The sequence below is a fragment of the Platalea leucorodia genome (genome assembly GCF_965183815.1).
Source record: "Platalea leucorodia genome assembly, chromosome: 6".
Classification (NCBI taxonomy): domain Eukaryota; kingdom Metazoa; phylum Chordata; class Aves; order Pelecaniformes; family Threskiornithidae; genus Platalea; species Platalea leucorodia.
This window is the reverse complement of record NC_138828.1, coordinates 56,606,012-56,626,402: the sequence shown is the minus strand read 5'-3', so window position 1 is coordinate 56,626,402 and position 20,391 is coordinate 56,606,012. Positions and strand designations below refer to the sequence as shown.

The following is a 20,391-nucleotide window of genomic DNA, read 5'->3' as shown; positions in this document are numbered from 1 at the left end:
GGAGGATGATGTTCATCCTGAAACATGCCATCCATTGCCCTAGGCTGCTCTGGTTTGCTCCAGGGCTGCACCAGGGAGCACTGTGGCTCTTTCTGAGTTGGAGGAGTCAGGATCCAGCTGGACCCAGTGCTCCCATGGTGCAGGCTGGCCTGCCTTTTGGCAGATGGCATCACTCTTTGGTGATGCGCAGAGTATATGGACGTTTACATTGATCTGTACGTTACAAAGCCTGATGGTAGCAGACAATCACTGTGAGAGTCCATGCCCATATTCACCCTTTTACCCACAGTGAAACCAAGGAGCCTTTAAAGGTGTAAATTCCCATCTGAACTTGACACTTTGCCTTCCCTCCCGCAAATACACACACATTAAGTTTGGCCCCTGCTTTGCAATGGACAGTGAAAATACACTGCCTCGTTTTTGCAAAGTTCAGAAACTGGGGTCAAAGTGGTAGTGACAAACCTGTATCAGCTGGGCTGCGCTCTCTGGACTGCCATACCGATGGTCGTGCCCATTGATGGCCAACACCCGGTCATTCTCCTGAAGCTGTCCATCACGGGCAGCCACGCCACCTTCCAGCAAGTTGAAAATAAATACCCCTGGTTCATCGGCCTTGCGGACCAGCTTTATTCCCAGCTGCTCATCCGGACTGCTTTTGTTTAGCACAACATGGAAACTGTCATCCCTATTGCAGTGAGCATCAAGGGAAAGTCCGCTGTTTCGGCATCGGTACCTCTGCTCTCGGAGCACCGTCAGTCGGAGCACGTGGCAGGGTTGCTTCAGGATTGACAGGGCGTAGTTGTGAGGCACATTTTTGATGTCCATACCATTTACCTGGAAGAGAGAAGTGTAAATCAGCAGCAGAAAGACCGTCTAATCTGAATTGGCACTGGAGAGGGCAGATGTATTTACACAGATGTCTTCATACGAAGTGACGTGTGCTATTTCAAACTGTGTCACGCAGGAGGCCGAGTTTGCGGTGCAGAACAGTCTTCCCCCCAAGGAAAGGATGTGCTGTACAGACACTTTCTGCCTTTTTTTTCCCCTTTCTCCCTGATAGTCTCCAGACATACATGTTATTTTTCTGCTTTATTATTGCTCTTTCCCAAGCTCCAATATCCTTTCATATATCTTGGTTTTATTCCACTAGCTTCTGATTTCAAATTGCCTTGCCATCCTTTCCTTTCACTCCCACCACTTTCCTGCTGTTTCTCTTCTTCATTATCTCCCACTGCTCTAGGTACAGTAAAAAAAAAAATTCCCCACTAATGAATCTCTAATTAAAATGAAGAAAAGAGCCTCAAGTAGAAGTTTAAATGCCCTGGATATTATGCTGATATACCACACCAGAGAATCAGGCTTTTTATGTTTCTCAGTGTTTTCCAGGTAAGAATTACTTCACATGGTGGTAAAACTGCGTAACTACCACTTCGTTAATTTGGCTGGGGAAAAGAAAGAGAAAAAAAAGAGCTTCCAGTCAATCCTGTCACATCCGTGTGTGTAAGAGTGACTAGGCATTGCGTGTTATCACTGCTAAATGAAAACCAGTTGCAAGGTTGTAATTCATTGCTGGCTGGAAAACCCGAATCAGACAAGTTATTTCCATGTAGTTTTACATTGCACAGGTTGAACCATTTAAATATTAAGAAACATCTCCAAACTGCAACAGAAATGTTCCCCAGCGTGGACAAAAGCATTCGACTGGCGTTTGTTTTTGCAGACTGCCTGTGTGGGCATGACAGGGCTCTCCCCACTGCGGTCTGATGAGGGGACTGTACCCCTAGGGACACAGCTCAACTAACTTTAGGTTGCCAGCTTGAGTGCCACGAACAGCATGGGCTGCACCAGCATGGGGCTGAAATTGCTGGGAACCCTTGGTAAATCCCTGGGCAGTCAGCCACGGCCAGGGAGAGCTGAGCCAGGCCTGTCCGTGCTGCAGTCACAGCTTCCCACTGCAGTTTGGAGGTGCCCTGCAAGAACAGTTTTGGCTCACTGGTGCCATTAACTCTGCCGTTCCGTGCTGGAACAAGGACAAAAAGCCTGCCCGAAATGCACAACTGGGTAACACTCATCCAGCTGCTGCCTGCAACCACAGTCTGGAACCTGGCATGTTTAACCTGTGCCAGAGCAAAGCATGGCCACATCATGATCCTGAGAAATCCCTTTGGCCATGGTCTGTCAGACATGAAGCAGAAGGCGTGTCACAACCCTGGCGTGCCTCAAGTGTCCTCAGCTACCACTGGGGTCAGCAAAAACTAGGGAAGCATGGTGACTTACAGGTGGCGGTCTGAACTTCAAAGGACGGTATCCTTAATAATTACTGACGTGGAATAGGTAGTAGAAGTCAGTAGGGCTGGGAGAACTACTCACTAACCCTACCAGCCAGGCATGCCAGAGCAGGCAGTAAGATGGGCACCGAGAGTCCCACCTGGAAGACAACGCTGAGGTATGCATGCCAGACCTTGCAGTCCACCCCACTTCCAGCTCCTGTAGCCTTATTCCAGCTAATGCCACACTGGTTAGCCTGGGTACCAGCACCAGTCGTGGTGCGTGGCCCACAGTGAACAAAGCAGCCTGCTCAAATGTTTACCTGTAATTTGGAAAACCTATGCTGAGTTCTTTGCCATCTCTGGCCATGCTGTCACCAATGTTTGAGCTAGCTGATTTAAGCTGCTTTGGGTATACCTGGGTGAGCTGCAGCTGTACCTTTGGCTTGCAATGTGAATATACCTCTGCACACCAACTACACACCATCAAAGCATCAAAGCAAGAAAAGGAACTAGTATTTTCTGTCATCACTCTTTTCTTCTAAGGATTGAAGCATTAATATAATTTAGCATCCTTGTAGAGCTCCAAGTCGCTGGGGCAGCTGAGAGCGCAGTTCCCATTCAAAAGCTATTGCTGAAGCCACTGCTCACAAGATACATGATCTTTAACCATCTGGCCTAATTCTTGTTCATCTGTTATACATTTCTATAGAAATGGGAGCAGAAGTAGCAGCCAACAGCTAATTCCTGAATGCTGCTCAAGTTTGTTCTTAGAGATTTCACCTGTGGCTGCTGGTGGAGCAACACTCCCAAAATAGAGCAGGCAGCGTCTTGCGCTCTGTGGTGCTGAACACATCATACAGACGAGCTAGGTGCTGAAATAACTGAACCCTGATCAGGCCCCTATCACCTGTCCTGGCGTGAGCAGGACATAAGGCAATGGAAACCTCACTAACCGAGATTTAAGCCCACAGTTCAGTAGAAACAAACTGGGCAAAAAGACCAGCTTCTGCTTCCAGAAAAAAACTTTTGCACTACTGGTTCAGAAATACCAACAGTATATTGTGTTACATTGCATTTTGGATCTACCATGTTTGGGTAGAAATCAGAGAGGCCTGGTAGTGAATAGGAAAAATAAATAAATCTGTGAGCTTCAAAAACAGTTGAAATGAATGAAAACATCACAGCATGCAGAGGAACTGAACGTCTTTCTGCATGCATTATTCTACCCACACAAACAACCAACACTGCAAATCTCATCTCATGATCGACTTACATCATCTTATTCTTTGTTAGGATACTTTTATCTTGTACCTCCACAGTACTGTACCTTTAGTATCATGTCTCCAGGCAGCAATCTTCCATCTCTGGCAATTACCCCATCTCGATAAATATGCTGTATGATAATGTGAACCAAAGGAGTCTCACTGCCTCCCACAATCCTAATGGCCAGGTTTTCATGGGGATCGGTACGGTTGATCTTAATGCAGGTAATTTCTCCATCTGGGATCAGGTGATACAGTCTGGGAAAACCTGGAAATGCACATTGTAAGGTATTTATTTGACATCACAGCTTTGTTTTGTTAAAACATGTACTGCACAACTTAAGTAGCTGCCAGTTATCCAGACTAGGTATTACGCGTGGATGTGATTTATACTGAGTGGGGAGGAAAGGATACGTATGTTTGCTGAGTGGACTTGAAGGGGTCTTTTTTTAATTAATACATTCAAGCTTCCTTTTTTTCCACAAAACACAGCCCCAAACCTTTGATGTAATCCAGACAGATGAAATGTACTTAAGAAAAAAAACCCTGTTACACATGTTAATATTTTAAGGGAACAAAATACATTTTTTAGCCACCAGAGACCCCTTTGAACCAGGCCACGGTTCCTTGCTGGCCCTAGGCCAGATGGGCATGGACACCTCGACAAACCTCCATCCCCACCGTGGTGGGCTGCACACCGTCTCACTGGTAGCTTCCCAGGCTGGCCTGAGCAGTGACAGCCCTGTTTTCCTCCATTTTTGGTGCCATAGCTGAGGACCCAGTGCTTAGCTTGTGACATCCAAGGATGCACACTTTTACCTTCAGCTAACGGAAAGGCAAGATTTCTCGGGCAACCCAAAGCAAACAGTAGTTTCCCTACCAGACTCTTCTTGCATCACTGCTTGAACTCTAGAAAGTCGGAACGACTGGCTCTTACTGCGATGTGTCTGTATTAAAACCACAGTAATCTCAAGGTGCCTGGAGGGAAAGATCTCTGCTGGCCTTGGCAATCTGGGTGTGGGGAAGACGGACTAATGGTGGGCAGGGGTCCTTTTTGTATTTGTAATACACTGGATAAGAGTATCCTCTTCCAAACCCTGCTTTTCAACTGGCATGTTTGCTTTCACAGCATGTCACAAATACTTTCTTTCCTTCTAGGTCAATTCAAAATTTTAATCCACATTCAACAGCGAGCAAAGTTGAAGTAAAAGCACCAGTGAGTTTTCTAGCACAGGTGTATAAGCCTTCACTTATTTTGAATCCCCCACAGGTGAGAGAAAGATTTTGAATTTTTTGCGTGGCTGTCCAATCCAGCGCTTATATGAAAAACCTGTAAGTTGAAAAATTAAGTGCTATTATTTTTTCAATAACCTATTTTAGAAATTAAAGTACAGTGACTGTTACTGAATAGCAGTGAAGTGTTAAATGAAAATGAACAGAGCAGTATCTGAGATAGAATAAACATTTTCTACTACAGAATTAGCAGGCAACAAACCAGCAAGGCACCAAAACCTTTTGGGAGAGAGCAAGGGGAAAGAAAGAACAGGAAAAAATATTAATAAACACCATGTTGCATCCCTTACCACTTCTTTGATCATATGCTCTTCGGGGCGGGAAGCTGTCTTCCTCCACGTCTGTAAAAAGCACCTACCGGTAGCACAGACTTCGACTTTGTGGTTTTACACAGAGTTGACAGGCAATAAAAGTCTATCTAGATAACTATACAGCCTTCATCAACCTAACATCCATGTATTTATTTAGTTTATACTCTCGTAGTAGCAGTTTCTGTGCTAGTATGGGTTTGCTTCAGTTTTGCGCACAACTTTAATGTCTCATGAATAGAAGGTGCCTTATTTTCTCCATGCTCCTCTATTTTCTGAACATTGTTTGCCCGGCTTGTAACTTGTTAACTTCTCTCTAGCCTGAAGGGTGGATTCACTCCGTCTAAATCCAGCCCTCTAAGCCAAATGCATAATTTGGTGATCTACTTGCTCCGGCTTCCTTTATAGTGCACAGGCACCCAAAGGGAGCGATACTCACTTCACTGCTAAATCACCTCCGGAGGTGCTAAACTCTCTCCATTGCTGTGTAAGAAGAAAGAGGCAATTAACTCTGGCATCTCAGTGGGGTGCTTAAAGTCAGACGATACAAGTATTCCTCAAAAATTACCAAAGGCCTGATCCCTGCATCAGAATAAGCATCTACATTTTACACTCTCATTGTGGCTGTAAGGGTATTTATATGTAAAAATGCAAACGATAATCTGGATCCCCAGATCACCTCTGCACGGAAATAGCATAAATAAATATCTCTGTATATTTTGCAGACTACCAAAGCAGTCCTATATCAGAACTACTTCCATTTCGCATCGCATGATGATTCACCTCATGTCCTACCAAACTTTGCTTTTTTGACTCAAACAGTCATCCTCCCATATGTCATTCTGAAAACTTTTCTAAAGGAATTACCCAGTTACATTTCTTGACCATGGAGAACTGTAGACTGAACAAGCTATTGACACTCTCACATTATTTCAATCTGTAATTACCCCAGAGCAAAATCAGAGCAAAGTGGTGGTGAACAAGTCCCTACCCTTATATAAGACTTACATATGGGTTTATATAAGGTATAAACTTACGTAAGTTTCTTTGCATCTTGAACAATACCTTAACTGGTTTATTAAGTCTTGCAGTAGCACTTGGCTGACTTTCAAAATGACTTTATGCAGATTCTTTTAGAGGAATTTTTAATACCTAATTTCCTTCTGAAGTGTGCAGTCTACAACAAAACCAATTTTTCTTGCCAGTCTGCAAGTCACTAAGGTTTCTCTTTTCATAGTTAGCAGGATGTACTGCCTCACCTCCTGTCTTACATTTGGTTTGTGTGCTTTATTGAATATAATTAAGAAATTGCACCCTTTTCTCCTCAGATGGGCCAAGCAACCAAAATAACTCCATGATCCCTTACTTTCTGCTCTCTTCATTGAACACTTGCCTCTTGTTTTCATCCCAGACATATACAGGAACATTTGTATTACCAACAACCTAGACTGTCATAAGTGAAAGGCCAATGCCTATTTTGATAATCTGACACTAAGTTTGACAAATTAAATATATAAAATACACAAATACATATATTTTTTGAATAAGAAAATTCACGATCACTTTTTCACCAAACCATCTGCATACATTGTGTGCAGTTTGATCAAAACCTACCATGCCTATTTCAAGATGATGCCGTGTCTGGAAAAACAATGTCTTCAACTTGAATTTTCTAATGTATGTACCATACCCAGAAGAGGTGGACCCTGCTCCAGCACCTGGTTGCATACAGTGAATGCGCCCTCAGCAGCCCAATTTAAGGGACTCCAACTGGGTTGAGGGCTTGTACCATTCACATACACACAGCCTGTTGTGAGGCTGGAGCATCAGTTTGCACAGACCCCATTTTCCAGCCCTTACACTCTTAATTAGAATTCTCCGTTCTCTTTGACCAGGTTTTCCAGAGCAGGAAAACCCAGGAGTATTGCATACCTTTCTTTACCATTTTATATTTCCAGTCCTTAAATATCGAAGAGCTGCTGAATCTAGAAAGAAGCAAACTTTCTGTCTTGTTTTTGGTGATTCTTGCAGGTTTTCCCACAGAGTGTTGTGTTTTTGTCACCGGGGCTTGTATGGAGCATTCTGAATCTGTCAATATAATAAAATGTCATCTGCATTCAGAAAGATTGTGTGTGCTTTTTCCTCAAGCAATATTTTCCTTATATTAGTGTGCAATTTTATTGATATTTTCACACGTCCCATTACAGTAACAAATAACATAGGAGAGACCAGCTTTACACAGTAAACTCCACTTGTCTGGTATGATGTAGGACACCGAGCACTCGTTAGTGTAGTGGCCATGGGATTGTAATACAAAATTTTAAGTATGCTTAATACTTTCTCCCCACATTTTATAATACTTAATGGTAGTGTTCCTTCGGTCCTCAGGTTTCGGCTGACTTCCGTGTGCACTGTGCTCCTTCTGACAGTGCTGCCATCAGGGTACCTTCTGCCTCCATTCCCAGTATCCAGTGTGACAAAGCACTGTGTAATGTTAGCCATGACTCTTGAGTCCAGATTAATCAACCATCACTGTAAACAAAACTTGTGTCTCAGGTTGCAAGTCCTTATTTAGATGAGAAGGTCTGACTGATGTGAGGTGCCAGCCCACCCCCACAAATAAGGCTATCTGCAGGGACACACACTTGTGCTTCCCGGCACCAGGTCACCAGAATTTAAAGAAAGCTTGTGTAACCTGTTCTTGGAAAATTCTTGTGTCTGTGCGCTTGCACTGGTGCAGACTTCATTCTGCAACTCTTCCTTCCCAGTTGATTTTCATTTAATGTTTGATTCTCCCAGCGGTTTGCCATCGTTTTGGTTTAATGCCTTCCATTAATTCTCCAGAGATGCTGGTCTGATGCAGGGGGCAGGTAGAAGGCAAGGCCAGCTCTAATGTCTCTTCTTGCTTCTGGACATTCCTCTCACCAAAGGAGTCCCAAAAGAACTAAAATGAAACTGTTGTAGAGTTGAATGTGTCTCAAAAGAGTTGTGGCTATCTCATCTACAGCAGGCAAAGTTTATCAGTCTGCAGTGGAGGAAAGGCTACAGAGCCAATCTCTTTCTTCTAGAAATTGCCTGGCTCATCGTCCTAGAGCAGAGTGCTTTGAACCAGTTCTGTAAGATTTCCAATAGCTGTTCTGGGAAATTGGAACTGCAACTGAATAAAATCTGGGGAAAACAGGAACAGCGTGGGTTGCTGCGGGGTGCAGCCTTCCTGAGACAGAGGTTGGGCTGCACTGTCTTGTCCTGGAGCTGGATAAGCCACTTTCTTTTCTGCACATAGAAAGCCCTAATGCCATGAAATGGTTGATACTTAGACCCATCTGTGTTTCACTTACCTTCTTTTTCTTCATGTACCTTTTCCAAACATTGAAGTATTTGTTATGTGCGTATATATATATAAAAAAAAATACAACGGGGCTTAGACTGAACAGTAGGAATGAGATACACCCATACAACAGGAGAGTCTGTTCTGTGGTCCTGCCAGTGCCTGCCGGGGCTGGCTTGGTCTTCACTGCTGCAAAGCAATAACAGATGGTAGAACTGCACCCACCATAAGACTAAGAAGAATGAGTTTGACTTTGAACAACATTTGACATCCTCAAGCAATCATAAATTCAATTTCTTTTACAATGGCTTGACTGCAAAATGGAACTGATGAACGTTTTTGAAAACCAGCAGCACGGCTCCCTTTTACTGTAAAACTGTATAGAGGTTTTTGCAATTGCATTCCCAAATTGTTTCCTCCTAAAGCGTTAGCTGTTTTACTACTTGTATTTGTAGATCAGTTTGAGTAAAGAGTATATATATATATATATATAGTCTTTCTTGGAAGTGAATTCAAAGAGTGTGATGTCAAACTAAGAGCACAGTGGTACAAATAAGAATAGCAAAGCTGGAGCAGTCTTTGCTTGGAGATATTTTAAGTCGATTGTCAAGGTCATTTACACTAGTAGATCCAGTCAGAAGATATTACACCCTAAATGCATCAGTGCCAGAAGGATATCCCTGTCACCTTCCCTCACATCTCAGAATGAAACCATCTCTTTTAAACTTTCCTAACTTCTACTTCAGGCCTGGAAAGCTATTTGTAGCTGTAAGTGCTATTAATGAGATTACTCTCAAGCACATATCACAAGCTTGGGTGCTGCACTACAGACAAATACTTCTTTGCATGGGTTATTTACAAATGACCAAAATATTAAAAATGAGAAAATCTTAACGCGTCCTTCCCCCAAACATTTTCTCATCAGTGTTTGCACTTTTCATTCATTTCTAACATCTTCTTTGGTTTGGACAATGAACAGTTCTCTGCTGAAAATGTCACCAAATTGTTTAAAGAGAAGAGCAAAGAAAGCCTGAATAATTTAAATCCAAAACGGGTGCATATGACATTGTTTAAACAAATCAAACCACAGGTTGCAAAGGGAAATCATGAAGTAATCTTCATAGTGCAGGACTGCTACCAGCTCCAGGTATAAGATAGCATTAAACTGTAACTATTTCTCTGCTGTAATTATAACAGAAACACATTTGCTGTTATACATCATATTTTTCAGTGTCCATGGGTAGCAAAGGAGTTTTCCAAAACCAGTACTGCATTCAGCTTCAAGTTAAGCAGAATTATGGTTATTTGAATATTTTTCCTCCCATATCAGGAATGATTATTTTGTTTTGCATGCTCATAGTAATATTTAACTGAGCATTGGCCCAACAAACATATCAGCTTCAGTTTAAAGGCACCTACACAGTCTGCAGTGGGCAAATAGTTAATTTGACATCAGTGCTGGTGATGCTGAGGGCCAATACACAGGTATGCACTACGGTTTTCGGTCTCAGAGCTCCTTTGATGAAAATACAGGCAAAACAGATTAAACAGAGACGTCTGAACTAAGATGAGGGAATTCTGAGAACTGGGGACAGATGGACTATAATACATTGAGCTTTGCCAGATGATCTGACAGCTCCTTTATCAACAAGAGGTTATTTCACTCTTTGCCCACTGTGAGGCTGGCACAGTCTCAGCTCTATTCTGCTCATGCAGTGACTGAGCCTGATGAGGAAAGAAGCCACCAGAGAGGTGGTGAGGTGCCGTCCGATCTCCTGGAGCCATCCGATCTCCTGGAGCCATGAGGCACGGCTAAGGTGTGCTCTCAGGTGGTCCCAGGCATGAGCCTGTGAAAACTGGGGCAAGGCAGCAGCAGGAATGGGTGCTCTCATGCTGGGTGTGGGGACTTCTGAGGCCAGGAACCACCACCCACAGGAACACCTCTGTTCCCAGGAGAGCGGAGTGGCAATGGGGAAACGGACATGTGGGGCTGCTTTTTTTCCAGTGGGTTTGGGCTGGACCTTTAGCGAGTACAGGGCAGAGCATGTTGCAGCTATCCCTAAACTGCAGTCCAACTGCAGACTGCTCAGAACAGCTGAGGTTTTTTAAAAATAAATAAAAGAAGAAAACATACAGAACTGGAGAAGAAAACAAGCCTCCAGCTGGCAGGATGATGATAACTGCTACAGAAAGAAGTTTATTCATTTGCTTCTCCAACAAGAAGAAACACAGAAAGCCTTTGAGGAGCCATTACACAAAGCACCTGTTGCAAAGGACTGAGTAGAGATGGTTGTGAATGTTGTATTTGTACTGCTGCATTTTTTTAAAGACCAAATTCCTGAACTGTGTAATCAAAATGCATTCTTTGTATATGCAATTAATATAGTAATTTAGGTACCCAGCTTCTGTGATCTCATGCATAAGAGTAACTGCTCATTAAGTAATTACATGCCTACCTGGTTTTTCCAGCGCAGTAGAATATATTTGGAAGTTTACAGGCAGGCTTGGTGCAGAGGAATGAAACCACAAGCAGAGTCAAGGACAGAATGACAATCTCGACACTGCGAATGGGACCCTGAAGTGGCAATCACTTCAGGACCCCATTATATGCCCCTTACAAAGGAGACAACAGCATTTTTCATTCTGCTGGAAATGTAAAGGTCAGTGTCATCTTCACACCTCCTTCTGTTACCATCTGGACTGTGCTGAGTTACTGGATAGGTACGGTTGGCATCCAGATCATCCTCACACACTCTGGACATGGAACCACGCTTTCAGTGGAACAATTAGTAATGTCAACTATAAGCCTAAGTAGAAACCAGTCATAAAAATGTCTATGCCCCATCCTGACAAGGTGTCTTTTGAAAAGGATGAACTTGAGACATGCAGAATTTCACTCCAGCTGAAGAAGGGTAAGCTTTTCTTACAGTGGATTGAACCGTTGCTAGGGAATGAGAAACACATCCATCTGCTCAAGGAGGGCTGTAGACAAATTATTTGCAAAATTTTACGTGGGGGAAAAAAAAAAAAATACTTGGGACACTAAAGTTATTAGTGATGTTTCCAGGCCAAGGAGCAGATTCACATTATGTTTATGGAAAATAAATATGTTTATGGAAAATAGTTTATTCACTATTTTGAATTATCAGGTTTTATTTTGGCTACATCAGCAAGTATGTGGACTAGGAGAGTAAGAACCAAGAACACAGTAACGTAGTGAAACTCTCCTGAAGGAATAAGCAAATAAAGCAGGAGAAATATTGAGCACTGTTCTCCAGTTCACCACTTCAAAAATAATGATGCCTAAACACATCATTTGGCAGCCTTTTGTCCTTATTTTGTGTGGGTTTCAATGAGAGCTTGAAATACAGAGAAAAGGGAAGTTGGGTATTTTGTCTTCTTAAAGCCCTCACCCTGGACGTTTGATCTGGGAAGAGAAATGAGGTGCTGAGGCATCAAGCAAAGAAATAATAAGCTCAGTGAAGACCTTGATTAAGATGATGATTCCCACTCTATCATCACTTCCTCTTGATGCATGAATGCTAACGTTGGCTTTGTAATTACAGTCCAAAGCAATTAGTAACATTTGCTTATTGCTTTGAGAATGCCAAATGTTAAGCGTTACTGCCTGCCAGACCCCTCATTCTTGACCAAGTCAGACAAATTTGCCTCTCCCCCCTGTTTAAGAGCACAGCATTCTTACCTCATCACCTGACTGGCTGAGGTAATACAAGTCTGCCATGAAGGACCCCACAGAAGTGCTGGAATATTTACAGTACTTTGCACTTTCATACCATCCTCCCACTGGGAATTTCCAGTGTTTCATAAACATTAGCCAAAACTGATGAATTTCCTATAATGTATGATCACTGTGATGCGTTTGCTTTAGGGGGTCAGACACATGCTGGTGAAGCCTCTTCAACAAAATGATAGCACAAATCAACGACAGCTCCAGTAACAGATCCCAGATCCCACATCCCGCATGCTAGATACTGGGCTGGCTGTAGCATGCAGGCTGTTAGCAGACAGCCCTACGTGAGGTCCCCCACACCCCAGCAATATTCTTGCCTGCCAGTCACTAACAACTTTTTAAAGAAAATAAGGAAAGATTGGGTCTTCTGGTTTTTTTAATCATGCACAGCCCACCACATGAAAGGCATGTAAGTCATGGACATTGAGTTCCCACATGGATACGGTCCCCTACCCCATTTTAAGTGATAACACAAGGAGAAAAAAGCAGTACCTTCCTCCCCAGCAGCAGAGTTTCCAACAGTCTCCCTTTCCCGGTCAGCCTGGTTGGAAACCACGCTTCCACTTTTTGTCCTTCGAAGAACACTGAATGCTTTGTTTATTTTTTTAAAAGATCTGCTTCTTATAGTGGAGCGTTCAAAGTGTCGAGCTGCAACAGCAGGAAAAAACAAATCAATACAGTTCAGCAGTTCTGGGCTAGAACCGCATCATTTCTGCAGCCATTGGCATACGACAGAGCATAACAGCAACAACAAGGCTGCCTGCACTTCACCTTTGCACCCAACTCCAGCTGATACTCCAAGGCTGCACCCACCTGAATCTGGGTACAATTATCCTACCTCTGTCCCACACCCTGGAATTGCCACCTGCCCTGTCTCTTTTGCCAGCCACGCACATAAATCTCCTGCGAGTGTGGTAGCCCGGGCGAGAATAATCCTCAGTTGAGGCAGAATCAGCAGCAATCCCATGAAAAAAGCATATAAAAGGAAGAAGCACTGCCCTTCCCAAGCTATATAAGTTTGGCCAAAAAAAAAAGCTGGAAGCTGTTGCTAAAAACTCTTGGAAAAAAAAGGGCACTACTGCCTCCAAACCCTGCAATGCTTCCAAAGCCACCAACAACAGCCAACATTTTCATGTCAAAAATTCAAAGATTATCAGGTGGGAGGGACCAACTAAATCACATCTTCTAACTTGGGTAAGGCAATAAAAAAATTCATAGTAGTTTCAAACATGTCATTCTTTTTTCCATCCTGGTGAAGATATCTTCGTGGCTGTTACTGCTCTGCCTCTTCAAGCTCTGCATGCTAGCCAAACATTTTAATCTAATAATACAGCATTCCCTCAAACCAGACTGTGGTCTCTAAACTCACTAAAACTGTCAGGATTTAATTTCATTCTGGTATTCTCTTCTTGCCCCCTTCCTTCCCTCACCTCTCTAGCCCCATGCACACAAGAGGATAGTGCTGCTCATTTTTCAGTCTTTCTTCAGCCCTTCATCCATCTCCCCAACACAGAGCTGGTGCAACACAAAGTGGGATATTCATTTTGCCTTCAGAGTCCTCAGATACAAGCTTTGAGCTCTCCATTAATGCTTCGAAGTCTGCATTTGGCCAGGCTGTGTTTTTTCAAATATGACACTCATCAGAGCTGGGTGCAGTGTCACAGGGTGAAGGATCAAGGCAAGGTTTCCTGGTGCAACTTGTCCCTGACCGTGGTTATTTCAGCAGAACCAGCTCCTCTAAGCTGCACCTCCCCAGGAGGCTGGCAAACATCCCCAAAGCTCCCAGGGCACTTCTTAAGGTTTGTTTTCCTGCAAATACTTGGCAACTACCAAACACAGTTCCCAACAGGCTTTTGGGTAGGTGCCCATGGCATGGTCTGTGGGGGTTACTTGGGCCACCAGGTTTTGGTGACGCCATTACACAGCTACACCACCTCTCCGGCACATCACGCATGCCATTTGCTCTTCCAACTGAGCTGACTTGCCTAAATAATCTTTCTTAAGACCTGCAGTTTGCATGTGTGCAGCTAGTCCGTCTTCAGCTTGATGCTGCCCCCAGCTAAGCAAATTGGTTTTTCACCTCAAATCTATTGGGTCACTGAGTGCGCAATTTGACAAGCCATGTAAAATTAAAGCTTTCGCTCTCCCTTTTTCTTTTTAAAGCCTCCAACAACATATGTTTCACAGAAAACGAATGCTGAAAGAGGCCACCAGGCTCTGAAACCATCACTTTTAGTTCTTACTTCTGTTTCGGTTGCTGCGTTGCAGGTCTGCGGGGCTGCTGCCCAACTGGCTCTCCTCGGAGGTGGGGCTGAAGGCCGGGTTCACCAGCCCCGGCTCATCTGTCATTAAGGCGATGGCCGCAGCTGCAGAGAGCTCAGGGCCCAGGGCGGCTACTGCTAAGCTGGAGTCATGGTCCGGAGAGCAGTCTTGGGAACGCCTCTTCCGTTCCTTAGTAAGGCCATAGTGGGATGCTCCTTTACATCTAAGGAGAAGGGAGGGAAAGGGAGACATGATAACAAGTTGTATTTAAATGTTGCATACTTATGGAAATTATCCCAAGCCAAGGAATCACTTGGAGTACAAACTGTGACGATCACGGTGGCCGATGAAATACGGACGCTTAACAAGAGGGAAAAATGCCAGTAGAAGTAGTATAATCGGAATCAAACAGAAGGAAAACTGTCCTCCAGATTGGCTGAATTACCACCTTACATGGAAAGACTACTGCTGGTCAAGAAAAAAGAGAGAGCTGCAGCCTTGCCTGTAGTTTCATGTGTATAAATAGTTACTGTGGATGCAAGAGCACAGAAATAGCAGGTGGCTAATTAAACCAGAGGCTCCAGTCCATAATTTTCCCCTTGCCTCTGATCAATGAAAGAGAGCAGGGTGAGGCCTGATAGCTTCTCCAGGTCTGCTGGTGAAATAAAAGGCACCTTACTCAGCCCTGCACCCTGACAAATCTTCCTGGTCACCAAGGTAGTCACACCGGGAGCACAGCGTTGTGGTCCTTCATGCAGGAGAGAGGCTCTGCCCTTTAGGTAGAGGCCAATGCAACTAATGAAGGGAGGGCTGCAGGCAAGTCAAATGCCTGGGGACAGTGGGAATCGAGTCCCCATGCAGTGCCCATACAGACCATTTACTACTCGAACTGCACCTGATGAATTATTTTCAAATCCAGCCATGGAGATGAAGTTTCCATCTCTGCTATTCCAGCTCAGTTGAGACACTAAAATAGAGGAGTCATCACCTTGATGGAGGAGGAGTTGCAAGAGGTGGTGGGAGGTCCCACTGGCCCGGCAGCCCTGCCAGCGACAAGGAGGGAGTGCAGGGCTCCCACTGAATGACTGAGCCCAGGTCCTCAGGCATCAGACCAAGGCCTTGGGGCCAGCCTGGGACTTCACCAATTTGGGGAGCTCAAGGCTGGTTCAAAAATAATTCCGGAGGAAAATCCAAATCCTAAATCCTGACTCAGCCTCTGCGGTGACAAAATGTACCGTTTCTGGTGGAGACATGCAAGTTCCCAGAAGAGCTGAAGATACAGCGTTGTAAGAGGCAAATTACAAGCCTATTTTGAAACCACTTACTTGTGGTCCCAACTCTCTGCTCTAGATTCATCCTAGGCAGCAAAGGTAGGACTACGCATGGCATTTCTTTCTTAAGACTTGTTAAAAAGTCACTTGAATGAAATTAAAGGTCACTGTGCTCTTCATAAGTCAGTATTTAATTAAAGCTATAAAATAACTGAAGAGACAAAGTGGCCCAAGGACATAGCACCTGTGACTTTTCTCCAGCACCACTTCCGCCCAGTGCCCACCCACTAGAACCTTATTCACTACATTAAAAAAAATAATCTGCCTTTTAATCATAATCTAATGATCCTGGCCTACTTTCAGTTGCTATTATCTCTTTCTTTATAGCAAAGGCTAACTGATGACTTTCATAAAAGTGCCCTGTCGGACGAACTCACAGAAATAGCTACAGAAACCCTTAGGGAGAGAAAGCTCTTCGTAATATATGGCATGCACAAAAGGCAATGCATAATACATACAGTACACAACGCTAGTGGCTTAAGTGTCAGAAAAAGAAGTAGCACAACTGAACAGAGGCCTTGGAAGAGAAATGATTTATGGAAGCAGTTCCTGGGACAGAAAGATGAGATGAGGACAAGTCACAGAGCTCTCTATATCAGCTTTGGAGCAGCAGTTTGATTTCTCTTACGGTATTGGCTTTTTATGAGAGACAATTGAATTAAAAACTCTTTTTAGCACTAATTTATGATTTACCATCATTTACCTCATACTGCTTCTGACAGCTTTCATCTTAAAGAAGGAAAAAAAAACCCAGCCCAAACTGTATCATACTGATGCAGCTGTGTAAGTGCTTTGTATATGCTTTAAGGTTTGGATGGGAATGACTGTGGCAGAAGTTATTTCTAAAACCTTTCACAAGCAAAAGGAGGTGTCTCAAAAGAAAATACTCTTGTGGAAGAGAAGGTTGGTCAACTATTTCAAAAAGCCAACAAAAAGCTATTTGGGCTACATATTCCAAGATGAGACTGCAAGAATAATAATGTAAAACAGAAAGGAAGAGCTCTCCTGCCTCCACAGCAGGCATTTTCCCATTTCATCCTCCCAAAAGCGGTCTGACTTCTTCATTAGCTTGAGCTGCTGGAAGCTGCACACCCTGCCAGTATCCTACACCCCGGCAGGTTGCTCTCCTTTTTATTTCATGGGGAGCAGAACCACAAAGGCCTCCCCCTCTTGTAGCCTACCTAAACTTCTCCAACATAGTGTTTTGGGAAACCAGCTCCCCAATATCCTTGACCTCTCCCACTTGCAGTGGGTCACATTTACTAATCCAGCCTATGAATGCTCAACAAAATAGTTAAAAATAGTCTAAAAAGCCACCACAATGAAACATACACAAGGAAATACCTTCAGGGTGAATTGTTTGCTGTTCTCAAAAGACAGTCTCTGCCTTACAGAGATCCTGCAAAGATTCAGAATATGATAAGTGATATTCCTACTCCACATTTTATTTTATTTTCCTCTGTTTTCACTATGCCAGTAAAGTTTCAGTAGTTGATATTTGGGTACCAGCCTTGTGAATGGATCCTCAAAAGAAGATCTTTTATTTTTAGTGTGTTGCATGAAGGTCAGCATGAAGATCAGAAGAGGCCCTGCCCAAAGGTTGCCAGCTACATGGATTCAATTGCTGCCTGGTGCCCATCTGCACTTCATTACTAAAGCCTTCACTTTCTGTGGAAATCCTCGCTCGATGCTGCTGGCTGCACTGCAGACACCCAGTTAACAGCATCAATCCAACAGCAATGAACAGAAGACAGTTACTTTGAATGTAGAGAGGGCTGACACAGTTTAAGATGTGGCTTATGGGAGAAGACAAGTTGTCATGATACAAAGCACAAGGCATATCTTTCTAACTCTGCCAGAAATAGTTAAAAGACAACCAAAGCTCTTCAAGCATGAGCATTGAAGCTATTTCTTAAATAATTGTGGCAGGCATAAATGAACACAAATCAAGCCCTCTTTCTCAGGTTAACACAGTGTCCTTGAAGAAGAGAAAAAAGTCCAAAGCCCTCAAACTTGTAATAAAATCTGCAACAGCATCTCTTCACTTTCATTGTTTTCCTTGTGCTGACACTGCTGTGATAACAGAAAACAGAAGAGACGACTGTCTAAGTGGAATCATATTTATAGTGTCTCAGCTACGTTTTTCCATATGGTTGGATTTGGCTCCCAGAAAAGAGAGATCCCTAAAACAGCTACATGCCAGTACTAATTATCTTTCTCGCTGTGATTATTAATCAGCTGCCTGATTTACAGCTGGAAGAGTGGGATACCTGATTAACGTAGGCCAGTCAGAAAGCAAACCCAATGCTGTCTGGTGGCCAAGGTGAACTACAGATTTATGTTCCTTCTCAGTTGCGCTGGACAGTGAGTACATCCGTGCAGCTGTATGATACTGAAACAATTTGAAGGCCAAAACCGAGAGAGATAAACAGACATGAATAATGTGTGCTGTACAGTTCATGCCATTAAAGTAGTGTCACTAGGTGCATACGGGAAATTCAGAAAATGGTTTCTTCTGTTTGCACAGCCTCTTTTATGAAGCAGAAATGTGCTGTCCTAAATACTGGACGTATGAACTAACCACTAGGCAGTGAAAGGGCAGTGGTGGCTGCTGAAACTTCACCTGGGGCTGCAATTCTGGATGGCATCAACACCGGTGGCAGCGGGGCAAGCCTTGCCCCGCACCCTGCTCCACACACAAGGGAGGCTCTGCAGTCCAGTCCTCAGGAGTAGCACATCCCAAGTGCTGGAGCCAGGAGATCCAAAACACCGTGGCTGCTTTAACTTGGTCCTACCATTTGTAAAAACAAGCTTCGGTCAAACTCAAATCCAACAGAAACATTTCCACGTTATTTGCAAATTCGCATGAAAACAGTGGTTTGAAAACAGAGATGTGTTTGCCTTGCAGCATCCCTAATTCACACAGTGTAGCGAGGAGGGCCTGAAAGTGAGGTTGACCTCAAGGATTTCCATCAATCAGGCTGACACAGGGGCAAAACATAAAGGCAAAACATAAACAAGGACAACTGCATGGATTTTTCACCTCACTTCTAGTGATCCAAATGAAACAAAATCACAGGCAAAAAATATACATATATATTTGTAACGCATTTGCTCTTTTAAAAACACTCTGCTTTCTATCCGTGTCACTTCACAGGCTGCCCCTATTTCTCCCTGTCTCACACCTGACTGCCTGGGCACGAAACAGGGGAAAAAAAGTGAATTTAGAGAGCGACAGTGCTTGTGAGCCAGGTCTGGCACAACTAAACAGAGCAGAAGCCCTCTCTGCCCAGTTCCAGCAGTGCTTTCCCAACCTCACTTCCAGCGCACTCATATTTTGGTGCTGTTTTGCTTTAGAGCAGCAGCAATGGACACATTGTCTGAGTGCAATTAAGAATAATGTATACAAAGCACTTATGATTGCCCAGCAGAAGAAAATACTGCATAATGGGCTGTCATCACTGATCCGAAGCTAAACCCTGATGAGGGTAGACAAGTATGTTTCAGCTCTGCCCTCACTGCAAGCAGTCTCATGCCTGTGTAGTTTGGGCTTGACGCAAGCTGGAATCAGAAGTACCAACAGTGTGTATCACTCCCCAGCTCCATCACATAAAGTTCCCCAGCTGCCCCGGTATCCCCCAACTGATCTGTTGGAAAGGCTGATGGAGGAACTGAAGGTGCCAAGAAGGAGCATTTTGGATAACCTTGGGCTGATAACCTCACTTGTGAGACCTGGTGAGAGGCTCCTGCCGCATCTGGGAAGGAAGGGGGGATTTGAAGCAGAGAGGTTGACTCACAAGAAGGTGTTGGCAATGCCCCACAGGAACCATTTGCACTGTGCGTGCATCAGCAGTGACTGTAGCCCAAACATAACCCAAGTACCAACCATGTGGATTTCAGGCTAAACACCTAAACTCTAAAGCTTTCTGAAACTCCCTCAGAAGTGAGTGAACTGACTTGGTCAGTTCTCAGGCAGAGATCACACCAACTCTTCTGATCTTACTTTTGCCAACCTTGCACCAGGAACCAGAGCAAAAAACCAAAAAAGGACCGAGGCACCTAAACTCCAACCAAATCCCGTGTTATGGATCTAAGCTTAAAGGCAGCAAATGCACAATCTCCCTTCCAGACCAACCATACCGGTGCTTAAGAGGCCAGAGACATCAACATCTTCAGCAGTGAAGGTGACTAATACCTTGCTGCTCCTTACACCCAATGATGTTTTATCATCCTTGCTCAGAAACCTGGCTTCTGTGAATCCTGGTCCTACATGCAAAATTCCTCTTTTTTGCTATTTATGAAAATCAATCCTGGAACTGAGGGCTTGGCAGCAATGCTTTTTCCTCGGTAATTCTGAGTTCTTGCAAGGATTAACCACTGCATGAACGCTGCGTATGAAAAACCTTCATAAATAAGTACCTGATTTATTTTTTTTTAAATGCATTTGCCTTTTCTGCTTTTTATAAAGGATTGTGTCATATCAAGAGCATTCCTCAGGCTACTGTAATCACCAGCTAGGAAGGCCCTGCCTACATTAAACTTTCCTCAATATTCATTAAAAAGGGGATAAACTATCTAAAAAGAAA

General features: G+C 43.7%; 1 protein-coding gene across 2 annotated transcripts in view; it reads right to left on the bottom strand.

The window, feature by feature from the left end:
• Nucleotides 1-20,391, bottom strand: part of LNX1 (ligand of numb-protein X 1) — a gene marked incomplete at its 5' end in the record, with an annotated part of 68,665 nt that overhangs the window by 20,772 nt on the left and 27,502 nt on the right. For both annotated transcript variants that reach the window (XM_082314795.1, XM_082314796.1), the window contains 4 exons: nucleotides 463-834; nucleotides 3,598-3,800; nucleotides 12,705-12,860; nucleotides 14,456-14,697. In XM_082314795.1, coding sequence (XP_082170921.1) covers nucleotides 463-834; nucleotides 3,598-3,800; nucleotides 12,705-12,860; nucleotides 14,456-14,697 — 973 coding nt within the window. The remainder of the gene's footprint in view (nucleotides 1-462; nucleotides 835-3,597; nucleotides 3,801-12,704; nucleotides 12,861-14,455; nucleotides 14,698-20,391) is intronic.